General features: G+C 36.5%; 1 protein-coding gene across 4 annotated transcripts in view; it reads right to left on the bottom strand.

Annotated features, from left to right (window-relative positions):
* Positions 1 to 7424: 7424 nt before the first annotated feature.
* The window catches only part of LOC124856259 (synaptotagmin-2), a 43916-nt gene continuing 30383 nt past the window's right edge, over positions 7425 to 20957 (bottom strand). For 2 of the 4 annotated variants that reach the window (XM_047346554.1, XM_047346552.1), the window contains 8 exons: positions 16113 to 16338; positions 15868 to 16028; positions 10824 to 10958; positions 10359 to 10526; positions 9501 to 9668; positions 8560 to 8677; positions 8115 to 8248; positions 7425 to 7857 (listed from right to left, as the gene is read on the bottom strand). In XM_047346554.1, the coding sequence (XP_047202510.1) occupies positions 7642 to 7857; positions 8115 to 8248; positions 8560 to 8677; positions 9501 to 9668; positions 10359 to 10526; positions 10824 to 10958; positions 15868 to 16028; positions 16113 to 16314 (1302 nt within the window). In that variant the 5' untranslated portion in view covers positions 16315 to 16338 and the 3' untranslated portion in view covers positions 7425 to 7641. Of the gene's footprint in view, positions 7858 to 8114; positions 8249 to 8559; positions 8678 to 9500; positions 9669 to 10358; positions 10527 to 10823; positions 10959 to 15867; positions 16029 to 16112; positions 16339 to 19251; positions 19408 to 20957 lie in introns of those variants that run through there. The other 2 variants (XM_047346553.1, XM_047346556.1) reach the window with 2 other exon arrangements.

Raw genomic sequence — 20957 nt, 5'->3', positions numbered from 1 at the left:
CACCATATACTATAAGACAGCTCACACTATGTTGTTCCTATCTATAAATTTTACATGGGGTTTGGTGTTTTTGGAGTGATTGCAATGACATCCAATGAGTTAGCTTTGATCTCATCTGACCAGACTATATACTCCCAGTATTTTACTTTAAACTAGAGTTTTCTTCAGCAGTGGAGTCTTACGCAGTGAGTGTGCATAAAGGCCATTGCAGCTAGGTCCATTACTTAAGGTTTTCAAGGGAAAAAACGCTTTCTACAGGTCTTTTTGAAGCTCTGCATGTGATCCTTGGGTTTTGGAAAATTCAGTGGATTATTCTTTTTTCTGTCAAAATATTATGATGGGCACATGGTCATGGCTGGGTAAATGTTAAAAGATTTTATTTCCGTTTCTGATTTATGCAATAATTTGTGACGAGGAACCATTTTATAGGCCATTAGTTAACATAAAATCTGCTGACATTGATTTAGTAGTTGCTTTCTAAATTCTTACATATTTCAGCTGGTTTCTTTGCTTTCTATGCATGAAGAAAATGATGTGCAAAAACACCATTTTCTTCATCTGTTTGAGTTTGAGTTTATTTAAAAAAGGGAGAAACAATGCATATTAATGGACATGTACATGTAAATATGCCAGATTATAGCCAACGGCTAATTTCCATCTGTAGTCCCTTCAGCAGGTTGAAAGTACGTGAAGTAATTACACAGAGAGATAGCAGTTCCTTGAAAACAATAGGATAGAAAATAAAAGGAAAAGCAAAAACAATGAAAAATAGTGGATCATAAAACATACAGGCCAAGGGGGTCAGGGAACCATACGTATTTCACTAGTGTTAAAAAGCTAAAATTAGATATATTTAAGTGCAGAGTGCAGAACGTATATGCTAGTATTAGACAAATATAGAAGTTTAGGCATGGCTGTGGCAACAGTACTGTTCTTCCAATAGCCAAGCTTTAAGATGTTTGGTAAAAGAGGGCAGTCAGAAGTTCACGTATTTGGTAAAAGTTCAGTTAGCTAAGGTGGAACCCCAGGCAGCAGAAGTTGAGGCCCATACAACCGAGGTGGAGGCATAGTTAGTTGAGGTAGAGGCCCAGGCAGCAGGACCAGGATTTATCTCAACATCACCAGCCAAGATCAATATCAACAAAAACTGTACAATACCCAAGAGTGGTTTAGAGGATTGTCCATTTTTATCCTGAGGTGGCCATGCATGGCCATCATCCAGTATTTTGGTAAAAAGAAAGTGTTGAGACCTCTTGGTCAGGCAGAGAACCTGCTTTTCATCCATTGTTCGATGACAAGTTGCGCACACCAACAAATATAAGAATATAAAGGCAAATAACAAATAAGTTGATGACGTATGCCATGATCTTTTTGTGCTTTTAAGAAGCTTGGGTAGCAAACACACAGGACCTGCCAAACTGTGTGACTGCACCACTGCAGCCATCTTAATCTTAATCCAGACTCATGTGTTCAATAGCAATTCCCAGTACCATTCCACTTCATTATACATAATTTATGGACTAATTTGTTTTCATTTCTTTGTATGTGTGGATTACTTGTATCATAACCAACACCTGGTGGGAATTTCATTTTCATGAGAAAAACATTGACATGTTCAATACTTATTTTATCCTCAAAAAAGAATCTGAAAAGTGTGGTATGCATTTGTATTCAGCCCCACAGGGTCAATACTTTGTGGAGCAAACTGTCACTGCAGTTAAATGTGCAAATCTGCAGTTTTTTATGTATGTCTACACCAGGACTGCATATCTAATTACATACTCTTAAATGAGTGAAACTGTGCCATTTTAACACATGAGCTAAACCATTTAACAGCAGCTCTGACTGTATGTTCAAGTTCACTGTCATGCTAAAAAGCTAACCTCTGTCCCTGTCACAAGTGCTTTGCAGCATCTACTTCCAACATCCCCACAGCATAATGCTCCCATGATTCATCATGAGGATAGTTCTCTTCATGGCTTGAGGCAAACATTTTTTGGCAAATGTAATGAGTGCACCAACAAAAGTTCTCTTATGAACAGCTTCTACCTGACCTGTGGATCACCATACCTCCTTCAGAGTTAACACTGACTTCTTTGCTGCTTCTTTGATTAATGCTCTCATTGTCTGGTGTCTGTTTAGGTGGATGGCCATGTCATTTTTCGTTTACAGTCGCGCCATTCTCTTTCTATTTTTGGATGGTGGATCTGAACAGTGCTCTGTGAGATGTTCAAGGATTGAAACTGTTTTATAGCTTGAACTTGCTTGAACTTTTTTTTCAACACAATCCCCACTTGACATATTCCATGGTCTTCATGATGCAGTTTGTTCACAAGCATTCCCTAACAAACCTTTTAGGCCTTTTACAGAACAGCTACATTTATAATACACAGGGGGTCTCTATTTACTAATTAGGTGACTTATGAATGCAATTGGTTGAGCAGGATTTCATCTAAGGATATTAAAGAGGATTGAATGCAAAGAAATGGCAGACTTTTCCCATTTTAATTAGTGAAAAAAAAAAATTTAAACCATTTGCCTTTCACTTCAAATGTCTGTGCTGCTTTTTGTTGGTCTGATAAATTAAAAGGCCACCGAAATTGAAGCTTGTGGTTGTAATGTGACAAAAGATAAACGATTCAAGAGTTGTAAATACTTTTGAAAGGCACTGTCAGGGACTGCAGATAATGTATAAGCTACCTTTCTTTAAAACCATCTTTCATTTGGGGGCTTTATTGTAATGCATTAAATCCCACATGACATAATTTGCATCCTACATGCACAAAAAAATAAAACTGAAAGCTTAAACACATAACTAGTAAAGTAAAAGTAACAGGCTGCTTCCTTTACACTGTCTAGGTAAGCAGTCGGATCTGAAGGTCATCTGAAGATCTGTATTTGGAGTTTCTGATTTTATCACGTAAAATTTGAAACTAATAAAAACAGTAAAGTATCATTGTTTATTGCAAATTATGAGTCAGCTTCAGTAAAGAATCACTATCCTGCAGGTCCACAACCTGACATATGTTCATCAACATAAACTATGATCACTGGTAATTCTTCATCACAGTGCAAACGCATGAGCTATTGATGGGTTAGTCATTCATTTCTGCCCTCGCACTTTTATTTAAATAAAGATTAACTATTCAACACTGTCACCTATTGACCATAAGATGAAAAACACCCTCTGTATGTCTCTCCACAGCACACAAGACACTGATATGCAAATAGATTTTATTTTCTATGATTACATTTTGACAACACACAGGTATGTCATTCTTCCTTGACTGCTTAGTATCTACTAAAGTTGATTTATGTCTACATGTTTTTTAGTCATTTTGTTGCTGGAAAAAAGTGACTTTCCTATGAAACAAAATCATGCATGTCACAAAAAGGCACATCTATTAATACTCTTCTACAGGAGACCAAAACAAGAGTGAAGAGAGACAAGTGTTCACCTTGTCTATGTTTGGTGGTAAGTGAGCATGATGATAATCAGTGTTGGGTGGTATGTTGACAGAAGATGGTCGGATCTGAAAAGGATGTTGGCAGTATTGCATTGTGAATGTTAATTTTGGCGCAGTTTGGGTTTGCTCTGCTTCAGAGACCCAGGAAGACATGAGATTTTGTTGTCTGCGTTGCAGAGAAAACTCATATTTCAGCAACGGAAACCAAATAAAAAATGTTGGCCTTTTATTAGAAATGTGGGGTGAAATGAGAAGAAAAAAACAGTTGACACATTTTAAAGATGCTTCTAATGAGGTGCTTCTTCACAAAAAAACTTTCTAAAACTGATGTACCGTGCAGATTAATGTTTTATCTCCCTCTTAGCTACTCAGATGAGTGGTCATAGCCTTATTCTTATTCTCAAAGTGTCAGTAGGGTAGGGTTGTAGTAGATGTTGAAATAACAGAAACAGACAAATGATTAGAAACAAAAACACAAATCAAAACAAAAGTGTCACAACACAATCTCATTGCAATGCATTAGAAAACAGGATTTCCATTCAGAGAGTGACTTTTGAGATGAGAAGACTCATGCTGAGCAAGAGAACAGCATCAAAATGATGTGATATTCCTTTACAGAAACATTTTATTCTGAATAAAAAGTTAATAATGTTATTTGATATTCAAACACACAGACAGCAGATTATGTGGATTAAAGTCGGATGAGGAGCCACAAGATTTTTTTTTTTTTTTTATGTGTACGACTCTCATTTGGTAGGAATGAAAAAGAAATCCTTTAAGGGTATACTGACAAAAGAGATTCTAAATATATACAGTGGACTGCTTGTGACAAACACACAGTGCTATCAGAAATTAACATTAACTGATTTTCAGTCAGATTATATCGTATAACAGACATAAAACACACATCCATGCAGCATTTTTGAAAACTTTGTGAGAATTTTAACAGTTAATACATAAAACAAACACACCGTTAACCTATGAAGTCAGATTATTCAATCATACACTCACTCCCAGTGAGAAAAATTACATTCACTTTTCAGTCAGTGTATACGTTTGTTTTTCCTCCATTTTATTATCAAAAATGACACTGAACACAAACACACACATCATAATTATAGATTCCTTTTAAAACATGCTAGTATTTACATCATCTTGTAATTACATGCTGTAGACTATTAACAACTCGGCGTAATGCATATTTTCTGCAGCAGATGGAAGCACTGTGGATTAGCCCGATAGCGGCCTGCTGTTCAACTTTATTTAGATACTTCAAATATTAACACAAATTTATACATAAGGAAATGTCAAAATAAACTGAACTCCATCCTTCCAAAGTGTTTCTGGTATTTAATTTTGAAATTCACAAAACTACTGTGTCTACACAGATCATAATTTTGTTGAGTTGTTTGGGGGTGAACGTTTTTGCTATTAGAAAACATCTAATTTTCTACCAGGAAGGAAAGGGAACAAGAGATCCAATTAACTAAACTAATGGCTTTTATTGTAAAATACCCTATATATAAAATCTCACTGGTATTGAAATTTCAACATTAGGTTTTTGTAATGATTAATGAACACATTCCAGTAATCAGAAAACAATGTTTTGTTTTCTTTCTTTCCCTCAAGCCTCTAAACGTTAAGACAAACTACAACTTGTCTATGATGAAGCTGTGGCACAGGATCACAAAGCTTATGTTTCTTACTGAGCAACTCCATTAACCAAATTCACCGTTAAATCTGCAGCTCTTTTTGGTTTAAGCCCACGGTTCACGATGTGTGCACTGTATTGCATGTATGATGCAGCAGTTGCCATGTTAATAGTCTACAAAGTTGTATTTATACATGAGTTCACATTCATTTAAAAAGAGAGGCTACATTTTACATTTCTAATCCCCTTCTATATAAAAAAATGTTTTGCCTTTGACAGAGTGAAAGTTAAAGTACAACACATGAACCCAAGACACACAATGGATTTCAAAATAAAATCAGTTTGCAGTAGCAGCATTTGAAGAGAAGCAAAATGTATTTGTAATCCCTTAGGTGTCTGCACATCTTTCATAAATAAGTAAATCGTAACATCCATGTGGTGAACACAGCTCAAGCCTTAATTCAGATGGCTTATCACAGATTCTCTGACAAGTTTTCGATAAGATTCAGCCTCTTGAACATACACAATGATACCAGTTGTATGTCTCAAATGTCATATCAGGAAGGCACACTTATATTCCCATTCTGCATCTGATCTGTTGTTTGTTTGGTAATCTTAAATGCATAGATGTGTATTCATGGCAAGACAAATAAGCAACAAATAATAGAACATGTCATCCTTGCTAATCTGCGAATGAAATGTTGACATGTAAATCTTGAAAAGAAACTGCAGCACTATTTGCTGCATTTAGTGAATTCAACTTGATTTATTCTAGATGGATGTAAACCAGCCCTTTGCTCCATATTATCACACTTTTCTATTGCAGGGCATAGCACAGTTATAAGCAACACACAATACTAGGTATGCTGTGCGCAGAGCAGAGGGGAGGTAAATAAAGCATGCTCCTTAAACTAAACTAAAGCTTTTATAAGGTATTGTCTTAAATATTTTTTCACCCATTTTCAGCACCCTGTAAATCAGCTTCTTTTAACCAAAAAGATCAAAAACTGATCATTCATAAACTACTGACCTATTTACTCATCACTAACTTTCTCAGCATAAACTGAGATCTGATGCTTGAAAGGTTTCCATCAACTTAACTGTGTATAATATGGGAAGAAACTTTTGAATTTCTCAGACTGAATCCGTATTTGTGTAATTTTAAATTAAATGCATTGGTTTGAAAATGAATTTCACTTAATTGAAACTAAATTTAATGGTTTGAAACTGAATTCATTTGCTCTGAAAATGTATTTTGTTTAACTGAAAATTCAGTTTCACTACTTTTACTTTCAGTTCTAAAATTCAATTTTTTGTGTCACACATCTGCGAAACAAAATGAACTTGTTTTTAGACTAGAATGTAGCTGTGTAAACCTGAAATATCTGCTCGGTTTATAAAGATTTCGCTTAATTCCACACGTGCTCCGACGTGTTCGGAGACGTCCGCTTTTGCTGCCCTGACACCGGACTCATAGCCAGCTCGCCTCGCCAGCGCACAGCTGACCGGGGGGTTGAAGTGCGATGAACCCCGAGAGAACCGCTTACTTCCGGCACGTTGTTTTCAAGCTCCTGCTGGGTTTCCCCGATGGATGGAAGTTAAACACAGATATAATTCAGTCAGATGATATCTAATGTTGATGTTTGGTTCTTTTATTTTTATGCTCCACAAATAAACTGATTTAAACGTTGTTCCTAAAGTTAATATGTTAGTGTTTAAATTGCTACATTTTTACAAATTTACAGATTTTTTTTATTTTTTATCTATGAACACAAAACTTTAACAATTTAAATGGCTGAATAATGAACAAGATTATAAAACAAAAAAATAAGCCATTAGGGCTCCATTTGTTCGGCTTCACAGCTCTGTGCTTCATGCTTTCACTGTTGCTAGGCAACATAAGTTACGCTGAGGTAAAGGCAGGGGAAACGCAGACCTACATAACACCGGCCGCACCATGCTGATCTGACATGTTTAGCTAATAGCTACAGGTAGCATAAGAGTTGCTGTTTGACCATCATTTGTTTACATGATTTCTTATAGATGCTCATTTGACTTGGTGATGGACATCCGCCAAGCTCATGTAGCTGCGCTGCTCCAGCTCAAAATGCCGCAAAGGAAGTTTAACCTGATGTGAAACATAAATCGATGAATCTGTGTTTGATTAATCTAAGGCTATCCTCAAGGACCCGGATGTGTGACACAAAAACGGAATTTTAGAACTGAAAGTGAAAGTTGGCAAACTGAATTTTCAAAACAACGAAATACATTTTCAATGCAAATTAATTCAGTTTCAAAACATTAAATTCAGTTTCAAATCAATGCATTTAATTTCAAATTACACAAATACAGATTCAGTCTGAGAAATTCAAATTCAGTTTCTGATGGCACAAGTTTCTTCCCATAGTATAAGACGTTATCCTAAGATGTCTCTTTTTTGCTGAGTCATTTGTTAAGTCATTGGATTCATGCAAAGTGTGGATGATTTTCCGAGTAAGAGCAATAGCTGGTTGATGAGGCTTGTTACTTCTTTGCTGCCAGTGCTGCAAGCTGACCATCGATATCCTCTTCTGGCTGCAGTGGGTGCCACTGGGCAATGGGGCGGCGGGGATTAGCCAGCATGTCTGACCAGTGCTTAAGACCCAAGCCGGTAGCCTTGCTGCCAACAAAGATTTTTCCAATGGCATCATTCTTACCTATCTTGTCATAATCAAACACTGTGATAACCACCAAGATTTTCTGGGAATGAAGGGAGAAACAAGAGATTTATTTGACATTAGGAGAGCTTTACATCTAAATATTCATTCAAAAGAATCAACTTAAAAATTCAGTAAATAACACCACAGTTAAGATGTATTAAAATAACTAAATGCAAAAGACAGTCAATCTCGCAGCTTTAACCTTTCACTTTAATGCAACACATCAGTGTTGGAAAATATATTTAAATAAATGTCTCTTAATGTGATCCAGAATGTCAAATTTCACTTCTACTGTACCTGCATCTGTTCCAGTGGGATTTCAAAGCTGAATGATTCATTGTAATAAGGATTTAGAGTGTTCTTCTTCACATTTGTCTTCTTTTTCTTCAGGCGCTTTCCTCCCTGCAGGAGCTGGATCTTCACATAGGGATCTGGACAGCGGATCAGATAATGAGAAGGAGATAACTGTTTTCAACTGACTGAGAATGAATGTCTCTTTCATATCTAAAAAGCATACTTTTGTTTGATTTAAACTCCTTGTTTTCAGTAAATACAATTTTATATGAAACTAACATTTTTGGAAAAAGCAAACTCAGAATTTCTCATAAATACACGGGTAAAGATTTTGTGTCCTCAACTTATTCTTATCCTTTCAAAACGATTGTGTTTTTTGCAGAAAACAGTAGTCTTATCAATTAGCATCATTCACAGTAAAATTGCTGTAATTTAAAAATAGCTTTACCAGACAAGCCACATGCATCCATCTTCTTCAGATTCTTTGCCTCCAGGATGCAGACTGTGAGTTTTCCAGCAGTGGGGACATAACGGAGAGAGATGCAGATGTCTCCAAGTTTCTCAGGCTGAGCAGCCACCGACAAGAAGAAAAAAATGACAAGCAGACATGCTCATCAAACAAGAACAAACGGCTAGTTTTATAGAGGGTTCATACAAAAAATATCTCTCTGTCTCTCTTGTCTGGGTTTTTTTAGATTTTTGTTGTTTGGGTTGTTGAACTGATAACCTGTCTTGCATTCATTGCTGTTAGGTTAGTTTTCCCAACTATTCCACATTTTGTAATCTTTTGAAATGTTTTTTTTTTTCCAGGGCAAGCTCCTCTGGTTTTGCTCAGTTGCCCACCCAGCTTTTGTATGTGGACTGCAGATCGCCTCATTAATCTGTCTTCTATCAGAGGAAATTGTAATGTCTCTTCATTTTTTTCCTGCTTTTCTTACTTAAGTTTTCATTCTTTGGATTTATGTGTGAGCATGCCATATGTAAAAAAAGAAAAAGATTTAACAAAAGTTGGCTTATTTTGCAAGATGATTTTTTTTTTTTTCTAAAATGAAATACAGGGTTACTCTAATACAAATCAATTCAAATAAGTTGCTACCATACATTATAGCTTTCTGGCTGTGTGAAGCTTTCACCAGTATCATCTAGAGTAACTAGTCTCAAATTGACATATTTTCAACAGATGATGGTGTACTGGAGCTTTTAATTCTGTTTGCATCATTACAACATTTTGTGAATGAGTTTATTTATAATACTTGGGGTGAAAGCATTACCAGAAGCATTTTGTTTCATGTGTTGACATTTTATGGGATTGTTGAAAAACAGAAAACAGAAGTATTTATGGCTAAATCTTTGAAATGTATCTTAAATAAATATAATACAGAAAGGCACCTCCTCTTGATCAGCACTCTCCAGGTCCCGCCATTCTTCAATTGGACGTCCAAGGTCAATAGTATTCATGGGCAACTTCACTTCACCTATGACATCATGTTTGGAAAATCTGTCATAGTCGTACACTGACATGACAATGGTCTTTCCACCCAGCTCCTCGTAGGGCACCTGATTAAAAGAAACAGTGTGGGTTTCAAAGTTATTATCTCTTCGTTTTACTATAGATTTCAAGAAACATGTGGTAATGTGGTCAGAGTTCATATTATTCTGTACCTTACCAAATGTCATGTGATAAAATCATTAAATTCAGAAAAAGGAAGACACACATAAAAATTTGACGAATTACAAAAAAAAGGAAAGAAAGTGAGAAAATATGAATCAAAGAATGTTTTTATATTGATGGTAACAACAAAAATGCATCAGAAAAAATAAATGTACCCAGTCGGATGTAAATACTATTACACTGAATATGAGGAAAACTTCTGTTGTTGTAAGAGATTTTAAGCTCAAAAAGGGTATAAAAATCCAATGTCTTTTATTGGGTTTTCTAAGTTGTCACAGAAAAATTATTATTATTTCACTGGATATTTTTTCTTTGCCCATTTAAGACCTAGCATTTTGATTCTAACTGCTTTTTTATTATTTTTTGATTTGCTAATTGGTTTAGCTCCCAGCATAACCTAATGGTTCTCCGAGGGCCTTGTTAGCAAATGCTGCAGTGAAATAGCTGAAATCGGCTCATGGATCTATATAATCCTGATAGTGAGGGACAGCTTGGAGCGACCATTTCTGTATAAAAATTCTAACTCAGTTACTGTCTTTTTGCTGTTGCTTATTATCAAACCATGGAAAACCTACCTTGAAAACAAAGGTCTCATTGAAGACTGGATTCAGTGTTTTCTTGTGCACCTTGGTGTCAAACTTCTTCTTCTTATCGGGAAAAAGATGTACCCTAACGTAAGGATCAGAGGTACCTCCGGAGTCCATTGACATGAGGTCTGCAGCTTGAAGGATGCCAACTGTCAGCTGTGTACAGATTATATGATATGAAGAAGAGACGTAATGAAGCCAGAGCTGTTGTTCTTATTATTTTTACTAATAGCTGAAGATCATAAACCTTGACAAAATTTTTAACATGAAATGCCAGCTTGTACAGTTTTATAGAGCGAACTACTGGAAACATGTGCACCATATTTCCATGCACTGAAACATATTTTTATCTTTTCTTAGATTGCAGAGTGTATTTATTCTTACAAAGTTATTATTAAATTTTATCACACTTTATTAGGTCTGCCAATTTATTAAGAAATGACCACCACATACCTTTGTGTTCTCAAAGTCATAATCTATAGAGTATTGGAGTTTTCCCAGTTTTTCTTCTTCTTTCTCCTCTTCCTCTTTCTCCTCCTCTGTCATTCCAGTCTCCCCTTCTTCTTCATCATCGTCATCCTGGTGTTTCTGTGGTGTGAAGGTATCAAAATAAAACACTGAATGAAATACTATTAAACTCAGATTTGCACCACATGGACTCCCCATAACCATCAGCATGCCACAGACACTGGAGCTTCAGGAGTTTTATTGGGAGATACATGTTTTGGTTAGGACTTACCTGCACAAGACCTTATGATCAAAACAAATGATTTACAGTTTAAAAAAGGAAGAAATTTATGTTGGTTACAAATATGTTTTAACTTTTTTAATCCTTCACTCCTCATCGTCAGTGTTTTGGATCAGTTAGCAGCTCTTTTGACATGCTTGAGCAGGACAGCGACAGCCAGAGTCAGTGGAGGTATTGCATGCTATTTCCACTAAGGAAGGGCAGTAAAAAGAATGCTATAACCTTTCAGAAAAATCTGAAAAAATGCAGAGTTCTCCTGTTTGTCAAATGTTAGATATAACAGGGTGACACATTTACAAATAAAACCCCAAAGGAACTAGCTTACAACAGCATTACCAATGCATATTATAAAAGTCAAATAGGGTATAGAGATTTATATTTTATATAATAAAGTATTTAGACAGATACATAGTAGCGAAGGTATTCATAGCCAGTTTCTAGAAACCATGTACACATATTGTCTCAATCACAAACCATGATAAGATTGTGATTGGATGAGTGTCCCCTCTATCACACTGACAATTTAACCTGCTTTCAGAGACTAAGACATGCACTTAAGGAGTCTTTAATAACCTGCAAATGCTACACTAATTCATACTGAAGCACATTAAAATCCTGCCCAAGTTTCTGAAAATTCTCTTTTGGTAATGATTAAATGGACTAAATAAACCTAATAACCCAATAAGTGCATATCTTTATGTGTCTAGATGTCTAATTGAGCAAATCTCTATCAGATATAAATTTTTATCTCTTATGTTTTATGTAAACACCACATTACAATGAAAAACATGATGAAACTTTAAATTGTGCAAGAAATGTACTCTTGTCATGCTTATTCTAAAGGCACAATCAGCCCTACTGTACTTTCATCTAGAAGTAAATTGGACTATAATGACTATATACAGGTCCTTCTCAAAATATTAGCATATTGTGATAAAGTTAATTATTTTCCATAATGTAATGATGAAAATTTAACATTCATATATTTTAGATTCATTGCACACTAACTGAAATATTTCAGGTCTTTTATTGTCTTAATACGGATGATTTTGGCATACAGCTCATGAAAACCCAAAATTCCTATCTCACAAAATTAGCATATTTCATCCGACCAATAAAAGAAAAGTGTTTTTTATACAAAAAACGTCAACCTTCAAATAATCATGTACAGTTATGCACTCAATACTTGGTCGGGAATCCTTTTGCAGAAATGACAGCGGCGTCGCATGGAGGCAATCAGCCTGTGGCACAGTTGAGGTCTTATGGAGGCCCAGGATGCTTCGATAGCGGCCTTTAGCACATCCAGAGTGTTGGGTCTTGAGTCTCTCAATGTTCTCTTCACAATATCCCACAGATTCTCTATGGGGTTCAGGTCAGGAGAGTTGGCAGGCCAATTGAGCACAGTGATACCATGGTCAGTAAACCATTTACCAGTGGTTTTGGCACTGTGAGCAGGTGCCAGGTCGTGCTGAAAAATGAAATCTTCATCTCCATAAAGCTTTTCAGCAGATGGAAGCATGAAGTGCTCCAAAATCTCCTGATAGCTAGCTGCATTGACCCTGCCCTTGATAAAACACAGTGGACCAACACCAGCAGCTGACACGGCACCCCGGACCATCACTGACTGTGGGTACTTGACACTGGACTTCTGGCATTTTGGCATTTCCTTCTCCCCAGTCTTCCTCCAGACTCTGGCACCTTGATTTCCGAATGACATGCGGAATTTGCTTTCATCCGAAAAAAGTACTTTGGACCACTGAGCAACAGTTCAGTGCTGCTTCTCTGTAGCCCAGGTCTGGGGAATGCGGCACCTGTAGCCCATTTCCTGCACACGCCTGTGCACGGTGGCTCTGGATGTTTCTACTCCAGACTCAGTCCACTGCTTCCGCAGGTCCCCCAAGGTCTGGAATCGGCCCTTCTCCACAATCTTCCTCAGGGTCCGGTCACCTCTTCTTGTTGTGCAGCGTTTTCTGCCACACTTTTTCCTTCCCACAGACTTCCCACTGAGGTGCCTTGATACAGCACTCTGGGAACAGCCTTTTCGTTCAGAAATTTCTTTCTGTGTCTTACCCTCTTGCTTGAGGGTGTCAATAGTGGCCTTCTGGACAGCAGTCAGGTCGGCAGTCTTACCCATGATTGGGGTTTTGAGTGATGAACCAGGCTGGGAGTTTTAAAGGCCTCAGGAATCTTTTGCAGGTGTTTAGAGTTAACTCGTTGATTCAGATGATTAGGTTCATAGCTCGTTTAGAGACCCTTTTAATGATATGCTAATTTTGTGAGATAGGAATTTTGGGTTTTCATGAGCTGTATGCCAAAATCATCCGTATTAAGACAATAAAAGACCTGAAATATTTCAGTTAGTGTGCAATGAATCTAAAATATATGAATGTTAAATTTTCATCATGACATTATGGAAAATAATGAACTTTATCACAATATGCTAATATTTTGAGAAGGACCTGTATTTAATTTATTTAAAAATGTTATTAACAGACCAACAAGAATGCATCACCCTTTTACTTAATCTACTATGATGTATAGTTTTTTTTTTACTTACATATTGTATATATATATATATAAATATATACAATATGTTTTTATTGTTATATATTTATATATATATATATATATATATATATATATATATATATATATATATATATATAACAATAAGAAATGGGCTAGTGTTCTGTGAAATGTAACTAAAAAAGCACCACCCCATTTATTCCAACTTAAAATGGCTACAATCACAAAAACAAGCATATCACAATAGACACATGTGATAAGAAAAATGTTACTAAGCACTTTGAATGAGACCTGCCCTTTTAAACTTCAGACATTTAGTTTGGTGTGCTCCTTAATGCTGAAGTGAGATTGAACACCATGATCAGATGAAAAATATATGTGAGGCCTTAAAAAAGAACATTATAGCAGTTTCATTGTCCAATGAGCTAAACTCCTCCCTCTTACTTCCTAATACTTAAGTGTTAAATAAGCCATTCTACGGTACGAACAATCATCAACTGGAGGACATTCAGAACAACAGCCAGCATGACCTCCAAGGCCCAGGCTTAGCTGTCCAAGCTAAAAGAAGAATCCAACAACCCTAAATTGTTACTTGCTACTGTTGTTATGAATGTGCATGCCTGTACAATTAGAAACAGGACTACACCTGTTTAATTTCCATGAAGAGATGGTTACATAGCTGACACTCTGGGACAATTACTAGTTAATAATAATGAGGCTATTAGCATGAACTGAAGTGAAAGACTGAAGCCCACAAGGTCAGTTGAAGTTCTTTAAGAAAATGCCTTAACAACTGTAAACATGAAAAATAAGGAGTTCATACATGTTCATGGTTTCTAGAATTGTAAATGTAAAAAATGTCCGCTCAGGCAAATTGGAGATTATTAGGCCCTGCATTCAGCAGAACCAAGCAGAACCATTCATTCATGATTTAGGATAAATACCAAACTTGACAAACCTACAAGCCTTGTTTAACCCATTATTTATGTGGCTCAAAATGCCTGTTTTAACACACATCACTATCACAGTAAAGTGTTCAGGATTAAATTGCGCAGCCAGCTATTTTCATTCTAAAATAATTGTTGCTGCCAAGTTATTTTTGTAACTGATTAAAAGCAGTCTTGTCAAAGTGACCTTGACTCTGTTATCTTATTTAGGGCCATTAGATGTCTCCACATCCTCCCATCTCTATGAATATAAACATTAAAAAGTTGTTTTTTGTTTTTTTCTTAATAGCTTGTCATGCAGTTTCATCATCACCATTTTCATGTCTCCCAAACAACCAACCATGCCCTTCATCACATGCATAGATTAAAAGTGTTAACAGTGTCTTGCACATCATTTTGTGAGTTACGTTTACATTGTCCAATGAACAATGTGTTAGATGGTTAGACTCTCCTCTCCTGGGTTTATGGAGGACATCATAGCTTTCTCATTGTTACATTCTCAGGGTATCATAACAGAATTAACACAACAAAAAGGGGGTGACAATGGCAGCAAAGGAAGCTACGACTTTCATTCCATGAAACCCCCCTCCGCCCTTGGGACAGAAGGCATCAACACGAACTATCCACCTACCGTAGATCAGAGGTCCACCACAGTCAAGAAATACGAGGCACACACAAGACAGAAACAAAGCGGAAAAAAGGAGGAGAGCAGAGAGAGGAAGAGATTCAACTCACAAGACACTAAACACACAACAGTGGCAATCAAAACCACCACAACCACAGTTATGAAGAGAAATGACACACTTGAGATGAGGACTGTAGACACATCCGACTGCTAAATCAAAGTATATGGATCACAAAAAACTGGTAATACACGCTGATTTGTTTTAATTTGTTTTCCATTTCATTTAAGCATTCATTGTTCATTGATAACTAAGCAAAATTACCCTTCATAGTGTTCATTATTCTTTTCCACCTCTTAACAATGTGTGTCATTTTTCACCCCAGGGTCACAACAGAGTACGTCACATTAAAAAACAACAACACAACATCAAATAAAAAGTGCGGACGAGAGCTCTCCTTGTGTCCTCTACTGCCTGGCCTAAAAGAGCTGCTGGTGAAAAATCAAACTTAGTTAGCCAAACGTATTCTGTGCCAAAATATGTTAGAATTTACAAGACAAAAATGTAACAAAGTCATATGTACAAGAAAAATGAAGATTCTAACTTATTGCTACACTGACTTTCAGGGGCGTAGGAAATTAAATCCTTTATACCTCGCCACCTTGCATGTTCTTCATGTTAAAGCCGTCCTTGCCCTTCTTTCCTTTCTTGTTCTTCTTCTTCTTGCAACAGCATTTTTTGATTATGCAGAAGCAACAAGTGAGGACAAGCAATGCTGCCACCACAGCAATAGCAATCAAAGCCCATGGAGGAACTGGTTCAAAAAGCAAAGGTTAAAATTATAGTTCAACAATAAACTTTAGGACTAAGTTTTTCATGCCACTGTAGTGTAACTTACGTGGAATTTTATCAATTTCATTCAAGAATTTGCTTTTGATCTGCTCAAACATGTCATTCTTGCTGATCTCTGTGTTGTTGCCTGAAGTGTCTGGAGCAGAGGTGGAGATTGGGACAATGGAGGGAGCCATGGTCACGGTGGTGGCGCTAGTTGGCTCAGCAGCCGCAACGGCCTGAGGCTTTTTGAACAAGTTGAACTTCATTGCTGAAGACTAGGGGCTATGTCCCTGAAACACAACGCAAAGCAATCAATTGTGCACATAACTGCTAAGGGATTAGAAGTGTATTCTGTAAACATTTAACAAAATAAATGCATTTGTTTGTGTAGGGTTAGGGTTAGGTGTGCAGATCAATGATTTAAACTTTAAACAGCTTCCAAGCGTTTTATTGTAAAATTTGCATTGCAATGACAGACTATGATGGATTCAATCGTTAGTAACAAGTCAATCACACACACATTAAGCATTTTTTAATACTTCTTGGTAACAATTATGACAAAAAGTGGAACGGAATTCCATGTGATTTTTTTTTAAATTATTCCTAGACCCCTCCTTGCAGTGATACATCATGACCCACAGTTATATCTACAGATTTGGGAATCAGTAATGTTGATCTTAAGAATGTTGCGTTAACCTCCTTATCTGCAGTTACAAAAAAAGGAATTTCACAATTCCTTAAATCCTCCTGTTTTAACAAATTTTTAAGTAAAAAGAAAAAAAAAACAGTGACTTCTAAGTTGATTTAAAAAATGAATGCAAAATCACATAATTATATAACACTGTCAAGAACGGAAACAGACTAATAGAGTGACTTTAAACCCCAAATAGTATGTCAAGCTAAAATGTTAACCATCATCAAGATGACAAAAGTGACCCAAAGAAAATAGGCAGCAAAGAAACCATCTGGGTTTCAGTTTCTCATCTACTGAACAGTGGGAAGAACACAAAAATTATGGAGAAGCAATCTGTTATGATTTTCAAAACAAGGTTAAAAATGCTGTACAAAAATATTTAAAGCCACAGAGTTTGACTTTATTGTGTTCATGATGTAATAAATAAAAATTTGATTAGTTTAGCAGGAGCAAGGGGCAAATATTCCTGGTATGTTAAACAAAAGGATCTGCCAGCATGAAGGTTTCATTGGTGTCAATAATTCCTATGATGTTGTGAATCATTCAACACATTTGTTTTTAAGTAGAAAGTATAGATTTTATTTTATATTAGGGTATAATTCCATTTTGTTTTATGTTTCAATAAAAACATATTTTTGCATTAAAATATCTTTATCGATAAACCATTTATTGTAAATTTGACTCCACAAATTAACCAGTTGGAGATGGATGGGTGCCTAAACAGGCATACACTAAAGTTTAACTACTCTTGAAAGGATTCCGTGACCAGTTTATATAAAAATATTTATATTTATGTTGCAATAAAACTGTAGTAGAAGACCAGTACTACCAGTGAAACTGACAAAATCAATTTACTTCCCAACCACCAGTAAGGCTTACGTTAGTATTAATTCTCTCCAGGCATTACAGTTTGTGACAGTGTTACACTATTAAAATTTACTGCTGAGCACGAAGGTGCCAGGGCTCTGCTCTCTAATTAAGGATTGTTGCTTGGTTGCATTGGAAAAAAAGTAAATGCTTCAAATAACAAAGAATCTGGCAGCATCACTGTTCTCTAATTAAAACCAGAGGTAATGGAGAGTAATCTGGTGCAAGCTAAGGAGTTTTTTTCTCCTTTTGGCGATCGTTCTCAGTATTTTCAAGCAAACAAGGACTTGGATAATTATTGAACACTTTGCCTTTTTAACTACTATTGAGAAATAGATTTATCTTACTGCAGTATGATGCATACTGTGAATAGTCTGGCTGAACAATATGATGTGTATGCCACCTTTCAGCTTCTGTCCTCAAAACTAGATCAACGAGGCAATGAAGAATAGCAAACAACTTATCCTGTAGCCATACTGCCTAGAGGTAAAGTATTAAAATAATAGCAAAGAATTAAAACGGAAATTCATTCTCAAGCAAGCATAAATAAAAGGACATTCAACAAGAGTTTGAATTTAGTAATTTCAGCTCTGAACAATTTTAAACCTTTAGGAGTGGAGTACCAGAAATACTGTAGTTGACATTAGGTTGAAGGAATGTTTTCTGCTCATTTAATTACAGTTTTTGAGTAAAAAATACTAGTAAACAGTGAGTATGTTGGCAGAGGAAGTGTGCTATGGGAGGAAATCTAATCACCAAGATAAAGTGAACCGTCTGCATTTGCTGAACACAATCACAATGTTACTTCCCCTTTATTTGGAATTGCATTACCAAAATGTGTAATTCTGCAATGAGTATCTCTCACAGTAATGTGTAGTTCAAAGTTGCATTCACATTTTTTTTCTGTACATTACAGACATGTGATTTGGGCTCATGCATCATTGTTGCTAAGCAATCCTGACAGTTTTCATCAGCATCCCAGAATTGCTCACGACCTACCTATAGCTGAGGTGACCAGCCCGTCAAATAACCACCTGGATTAAGGCCAGAACACGAATCAGTGCCCAAACTGTGGGCAAGGACATGAAATGAATGTAGACTTCTGTCACTGAGCTGTTTCGCCTCAAGGTTATGAATTAAGTTCCAGACACAAATGGAATTCTTTCTAAAGATATTTTGTATCTTCAGTGTAACCACAAAAAATAGCTTTAACATCCAGAAAAGAAGCAAAGAAAACATCAAGATTATTATTCTACCGGAGAAAGAACTCAGTTTTCCGACTTCTCTAACTTAAACCCTGATCTATTTTTATTTTTTTTGTAAAAAACATAAACCAAAACATCTTTGAGCCAATTCTCTTGTTTTAGGCCTATTTTTACCTCTGTTTTATTGACACCCAATGCATACCTACCTATGATTTCACTATCTGTGATCACAAGCCAGTGTCACTGAGCCAGGGAAAGAAAACGGCTCTGACACATCTTGATTGATAAACATGCTGAGCTACAGTGAATGTAGCCATGTGAATAGTTTTGAATCATGTACACACTTGTGATTCATTCATTCTGATTCCATTCATGTCACGCGATGATCCAGTATTAAATCAAATCAAGCGAGCAGCGCTAATCAAAACACAACTCACCAGTCAGATGAGGTATTCCCCCTGTGAAGTGGCCCATTCAATGAGTGTTTGGGATACACTTCCTCAGAGCTGTGGTAACATTAGCAGAGACTGCAGTCTCCTCTCAGTTCTCTCCACTGCAGCAATACACCTCCTCCTCCTCCTCTGTCCAATACTCGCCATCTCCCCCATGTTCCACCCTCCCGTCACACACCTCCCCACTTCCACTCTCATTCTGCCTCTATGTACTGATGCACACGACCTCTTTACCTCTTTCTACCCATCCATCTCTGTTTCCCCCAGCCTCATTTGTGATGCTGCTCACACAGCTGATTGCAGCATGCCACTTTTGTCTAGGATTGGAGGGCAGTTGTAAGAGATCAATAAGCACAAGCTCTGGGGTGAGGGGCATCTAAGCACAGCTACACTTTACAGAAATGAGTGAGGAAAACAAGCAAAATATCCATCAGGAATGCTGACACACTCCTAAGGGCCTGCAGACTATGCCATACCAGTCCTACTAATGGCATTATATTAAGCTATATAATTAACAGGATTGTAAAAAATTGTCTTAGTAATGTGGTTTAACTCTCCACAGAGACATCTCTGTGTTATTACGCAAACAACTGAAATGGGAGCTTTTCAGTTAATCAATCAGAAGAATTGGCCACGATGTTAAAAACTGTAATTAAATGTGACTGTGGCCAATCGTCGAGTGTCTTCGTATTTTTTCAGCTTCAAAAATTGGTGTTTGGTTTCCTAGAGGTGCACCAATCTAGCTTTCCTGGACCATACTAGTGGTACCGGTTCCGGGTTTTCTTCTAGGTGTGCAATGTTTGCTTTTGAATGATTATGATTTGTTTTTCCTAAGTGGTAGAACACATAGAAATAAAAATATGGACTGTAGATTCTTTGATGGAGGTAATAGTTTTGAAACAAACAGGAAATGAAGAAATTCAAAATAATAATTTCTGCATTAAAACATAATATGTTGTTTATAGACTGAAAATTATAGGAGGACTCAATTATGATACATTTTTTAACTATGTTGAAAGAAATTAAAATTTCTCAAAAGTTGACCTGCTTGCTCCAGAGCCAATCAAAAGAAGATCGGCCAGCTCCAAACTCTGGCTGTCTGGTTGGTGCATCTCTAGTCGTACCATATCAAAAGCAGTTAAAACAAAAAATAAATCCTTGTTTATTGCTGCTTTCAGCATTTTCTCCTATTTTTTTTAGAAAACCTCACTTCTGTCTCTGCTCCCCATAGTGTGTGCAGAAGTTAGGTTGACAGCTGGCAATTGCCTGCATAAGGTGGCATTTTTTATCTCAGGTTATGATGTAATTTTCTCTTTTTGCCAGAAGAGGGCATTCATCTCAAATAAAACTGCTGCATCACAGAGCAGGACATTTTTATTTATTTATTTATTTATGTATTTATTTTTATTAAGGGTAGACCAAAGTTGAAGACATTTATCATCCAAGTTTTATCCTAGGTCTGTTTTTAGCCATTAAATGCATTTAGTAACAGATGTTAAAGTGGCATAGACCACTATATTGAAAAAATACACATTCCTTTCACAAGTATTTTCAGCAAGCACCATTAACTGACATTAAAACATAAAATGAAAACTCAACAAGAAAAGCAAAAGATGATTGCAGAGGAACAATTCAGTGGCAAGTTTCATTTACGCCTTTACCCAGTTTGCCCTGATAGTGCAGCAGTTGTC

Source organism: Girardinichthys multiradiatus, chromosome 20, assembly GCF_021462225.1.
Source record: "Girardinichthys multiradiatus isolate DD_20200921_A chromosome 20, DD_fGirMul_XY1, whole genome shotgun sequence".
NCBI classification, from domain to species: Eukaryota; Metazoa; Chordata; class Actinopteri; order Cyprinodontiformes; family Goodeidae; genus Girardinichthys; species Girardinichthys multiradiatus.
The sequence above is the reverse complement of the archived record's forward strand: the minus strand, read 5'-3'. Positions and strand labels throughout refer to the sequence as shown.